Source organism: Sphaeroforma arctica (genome assembly GCF_001186125.1).
Source record: "Sphaeroforma arctica JP610 unplaced genomic scaffold supercont1.225, whole genome shotgun sequence".
Taxonomy (NCBI): Eukaryota; class Ichthyosporea; order Ichthyophonida; genus Sphaeroforma; species Sphaeroforma arctica.
The window spans coordinates 89159-94617 of record NW_014040333.1 but is presented as its reverse complement, the minus strand read 5'-3'; the positions used below and the strand labels follow the sequence as shown (position 1 = coordinate 94617).

General features: G+C 48.3%; 1 protein-coding gene across 1 annotated transcript in view; it reads left to right on the top strand.

The window, feature by feature from the left end:
- Positions 1-5459, top strand: part of SARC_04161 (hypothetical protein) — a gene marked incomplete at its 5' end in the record, with an annotated part of 11547 nt that overhangs the window by 1390 nt on the left and 4698 nt on the right. The window contains 4 exons of the mRNA XM_014302030.1: positions 329-1904; positions 2688-2896; positions 4148-4294; positions 5151-5301. Coding sequence (XP_014157505.1) covers positions 329-1904; positions 2688-2896; positions 4148-4294; positions 5151-5301 — 2083 coding nt within the window. The remainder of the gene's footprint in view (positions 1-328; positions 1905-2687; positions 2897-4147; positions 4295-5150; positions 5302-5459) is intronic.

Here is a 5459-nt window from a genome sequence, read left to right as displayed (position 1 = left end):
AGTAGTACGTAGTATATATATATATATAGTAGTTTAGTATATAGTATATATATATATATATATATATATATATATATATATATATATATATATATATATATGTATGTATGTATGTATGTATGTATGTATATATGCATATATATGTATATATATGTGTGTGTGTGTGTGTACATATATATATATGTGTGTGTGTGTGTGCGTGTGTGTGTGTATGTATACATATATGCATTTAGATTTGATACTACCTACATGCACCGACTTTTCGAGCACAACCGTCAGCAGCCTCTGCAAACACTAAGTACCCCATATTTGTATACACTTCGTGCAGCAGCTCGTCGCACATCACGGCCGCGACTATGATTGATCCGCAGACGCTATCGTACACATACACCACTCACCTGGTGACTAGTTCGCTGGTGGAACTGCAGGCTGCCCCTGAGGCAGCAGAGGCAAGTGAGTCTGTCGGAAAACACCCACACACTCAGACCCCTTCGCCTGCAAATTCCAGTGTGATCTGGCACACACCGGCGGGTGTGTCGGATGAGCGGCCGTTGGTGAAGACAGCGACAGAGACGTTGAACGGGGCTGTGGAGGTGGGCGAAGCAGAGGCATTGACTCGCGCCCAGGGCAACCCGTCTGATGGGGAGTACGTTACTGGCGCGGGTATAGGCACATGCAAAGACGTATCACACGAGGCAAAGCATGACGTTGGAGCGGTACAGAGCGACACAGCAGTGCTCTCAGGACGAGCGGAGGGGCAGGAGTCTGCGCTACACGGTGCGACAGTAGACTTGCGGGTGCACACGGATGTGACGCAGGTGGTGGATGGGAGTACCCCTGGGCAAATGAAGCAGGTGATGGACGCGAGCACGCCTGGGCACATGGTGGACTCAGAGGGCTCTGTGGACAGTACAACGCCACACACAACGCCTGCGACAGACGACACGGGAGTGGATGTGGTAATGCCAGATAGAGGGATGGAGCGGCGTGTAGGCCTGGGCCATATGGCAAGTGCTGAGGGTGTGGAGAGGGGCCAAGCGGAAAGACAGGGGGTGCTACGCACAGGAGTACCGACTGATTCGATTAGCAGCGGTGACGAAGAGGGGGACTGTGGGGGGGCGAAGACGACGCCTGTAGACGAGACTCGGCCAGACACAGACAACACGTCTGTGAGGGATAGGTCACGAGATGGTCCTGATATGCCACCCAGATGGGACACACAGGAGGATGTACATATTTCAAACATAGGGGATACACGGGACATGGTACCTAGTACAAGCATAAGCAACGCACAGAACGTTCCACATAGTGAAAGCATAGGGGGTGAGATTGGTATGAGCCATACGGAACCTACAACGAATAGCAACGCCGACGAGACTAGAGAGGATCTCGGCACTGGTGAAGAAGCACAGCCCACCACTACCACTACCACTACCACCACCCCGCTACTAGACAGCGCACATGGGTATGGACACGGGAGTGTGGCTGTGGATGAAAGCCTGCTGTCACCACTAACAAACAGCACATATAACCACAAACACGAACAGAAAAGTGTGGCCGCAAATGGGGAACCGCAAGCACATGGCTCACAGATACCGCAAACAAGCAACAAACACGTACATGATCAACGCAAACAACACGAACAGACAAGTGTGGCCGCAGACGGTGCTTCACAGTCGCAAGCACAGACTGAGCAAAAGAACACAGGAAGAAGAAGAAGAAGATACAGAACATCTATGGTGGACCGGTATGGAGTTGTTAGCGGCGCTGCGCGTGTACGCAGAGATACAGTCCGTGAGACAGACCACAACACCGTGGCTAATCGGGTGCTCTCGGCCAATCAGATCCTTCTGAGCTACAAGGGGGTCAGCGACCGATACGTCGCGTTCAACTCCAACAAACTGGTAAGTGTGTGGAAGTTAAGGGGTATGCTCACACGGTGGTAAGTGGGTGGTAGTTGTATGCTAACACGGTGGTAAGTGTGTGGTAGTTGTATGCCCAAACGGTGATAAGTGGGTGGTAGTTGTATGCTCACACGGTGGTAAGTGTGCGGTAGTTGTATGCTCACACGGTGGTAAGTGTGTGGTAGTTGTATGCTAACACGGTGGTAAGCGGGTGGTAGTTGTACGCTAACACGGTGGTAAATTAAGCTTTGGGGTATAGTCTTATCGAGCTGGTGAGTGTTATTTGGCGGGTGAATCACCACAAGCTTGTAAGTGGTGTTTTGTGGTGATGTGAATGTCTATCGTATTGCTCTCCAGTTTGTAGTCCAATCTGTGTCTCGTCCGTTTGCCATATCATTTAGGTCAGACCTTCTCACTATCCTCCGGTCAGTTTATGACGCGCCAACGCATGCCACGTGTACTGGTCGAACTAACTGGCTTATAGGAAAGCGAGCGAGGAATGGGATAGGCCGTATCAGAGACTATACAACGAGTGTTCACTGTGCAGTGTACTTAAAATACGGTACAACGAATACGGGGCTGCGTACCCCTTTCTACGGTACCGAGTGAATGTGTAGCCTATCCGATTCAGAAGTGTCCACACACCTCTGCCTATCACACCGTCCTTGCCATTACTATTACCGATACGACTCCCCCAATACATCGCCTCACCTAACCCCCTCTCTCTCTTCCCTTCCCCCTCCCCTCACCCACTCACTCACTCATATATATATATATATATAGCCCGCGTATCCGTGGAACCAGCACAACTTCGCAACGGCCATAGCAACCGCACACCACATCTCTGGTGTGGAGGCGCTGCTCAATGCCAACTGGAGATATCTGACATCGTCAAACGCATTAGATGTGTTGACCCACGTGGCCTCTGCACGAGGACTAACCGACACACTCGATGGAAAGGAAACTGTACGCGCCCGTTCCGTGATGACAAAGTGTGTACCGTTCTTTGTATTGCTCTACACCCTAAACACTAAATCCTAAGTCATTGGTGCTCGTGGTATCACATGTGGACTTCTGTGGTGTGTGAATTGGTCAATGAACATTAGCTTTGTAACGTGATAACATGTCAGTGTGTGTCTCAATTACGGCACATGCCGTGGGGTCATTCTGAACGTTAGCTGTGTATCGTGATAACATGTCAGTGTATGTCTCAGTTATGGCACATGCCGTGAGGACATATACTCTTCTGAACATTAAATGTGTAATGTGATAACATGTCAGTGTATGTCTCAGTTATGGACATGCCGTAAGGACATATACTCTTCTGAACATTAACTGTGTAATGTGATAGCTTGTCAGTGTATGTCTCAGTTACGGCACATGCAGTGGTGTTTTATACTCTGCTGATGTGACAATTTGTTCATATATCACATCATATACAATATATGTGACATACAATAAGTGCGCTTCTGCCCATATGTTTCCATATCAGCGGATCCATCCACTCCTATTACCGCTGATATGGATCCATCCACTCCTATTACCATGCCTCTTGTCCCAGGCAAAGGACTCGCAAGCGCCTCTCGATTGTCTCACACAAACAGTAGACACACAGTCACCCCGCCAATGCCTCTGCAACATTTGTGGTCTACGTGAGTGTTATAGGCACCTCTCCCACAATCCTGATCACCGTGAGTGTAATTCGCGTTTGTTGTTATGGACCACCTCCTATAATTCGCCTATGTTGTTATGAATCACCCCCTATAATTTGCGTTTGTTGTTATGAACCGCTCTCTATAATTTGCGTATGTTCTTATGAACATCCCTCTATAATTCGCGTATGTTCTTATAAACCACTCCCTATAATTCGCGTATGTTCTTATGAACCACCCCCTATAATTCGCGTTTGTTGTTATGAACAACCCCCTATAATTCGCGTATGTCGTTTTGAACCACCCCCTGTAATTTCTCGTACGTTCCTGTGAACCACCCCCTATACTCGTACGCATGTGACCCTACGAACCTTTCTTCGGCCATGCTTGCAGGTGTAGATGGGCGTGTCGATGTCACGCTGCTCTGTTCCACGCAACCTTGCATGCACATGCTAAACCCTAAAACCCCAATCCCCAACCCTAAAGCATTGATGTTATCGTATCTTGCCCTATTTGTCTACCTGCATACGTTCATTCTCGCATACATACTATCTTTCCCGTCTCATCTCTGTTCCCCCTCCACATGTACAGACAGGGAATCAACCAACAGTTCGGTATCGACCATTTCGATGCGCTGCCGTTGCGCCCGCAAGAGTTCGACATTTATCTCTCGCGGGTGACGAGTGGCATCGGATTCAAAGAGTTGCTGCAGGTGGTATTCAATGCATCCTCAACCATGTAAGTGACATAACCGTTTATCTCCTCTGTTGTCATGTGTAAGTGAGTGTCATTTTATGTACGTTGCTCTACTCAAGTCGTCACTAGATGTCATGACACGAGTACCAATACAATGGACCTGCCGACAAAACAACAGACATTATGCTGTGTAGAACGGGTGGACGGTGCTGTTGGAGTAGTTGGACGTGTTTCTCCAGTGGAGTGTGTGTGCTTGGGCTTGTGTCTGTGTCGATGCTTGTGCTTGTGCTTGTAGAGTGCATATGGTTGTTTTACGCCCTTGTACCATGCAGGAACTACGCGATATACTGTCGTACGCTAACACAACTGATAGGCTTATGTAGGGTGTCAGGCAATTGAATCTAGTCACGTGTGTTTGTCCATCGGGCTGTGTCTGTGCTTTTGCTTTTTTTTTTGCTTGTGCTTGTGTTTGTGTCTATGTCTGTGCTTTTGTTTTTGCTTTTGCTTGTGCTTGTGCTTGTGCTTGTGGCGCAGCTTAAACCGATTGGAAGGTGCTGGGGTTGTCTCGCGAGTGACGCGTCAGTTGCTGTGGTCGGTCACTTCGCGTCGTTGCGAAGGGTTTGTTCGTGCACTGTACTGTGTCTGTCGTTCATGACGAGTGCCTGTAGGTGCACAAACCTTGTCTTTACCCTTTCCAAGATATGTGGCCAGCCTGGGGAGGGCTAGTATCAATAATAATTGTCTTGAAATTAACAGAACAGGATTAACGTACTAGACTCGCTACCTTGTACGCCGACAAACGTTCGCAAATAGGACCCTAACCTCTAACCCCTAAGAGCTATGTACTGACAATCTCCCCCTGCAATCGGATCCTTATATCTATACCCGTATCTAATAGGGCGACTGATACTCTAGCAAGGGCTTTCACACTCGTGGCGCGGTTTGGGTACATTGGGACGGGCAAACACAACAGTTTAGACAATGCACTACACGAAGCGACTATGCGCATACACTTTGATGGGGACGTTCTCCTTCACCACGCGGCTGAGGTAAGCGGGTGGCACCAGAGGGCATGGGTTCAATGTTCAATGTACTACGCCCTTGTTATCACTGCTGTATCGGATGTATTCGATGTGCTACGTTCTCCTCAACAATGATTTATCGAATGTATTGAAACAAGTGCTACACCTGTTCAAAAACGATATAT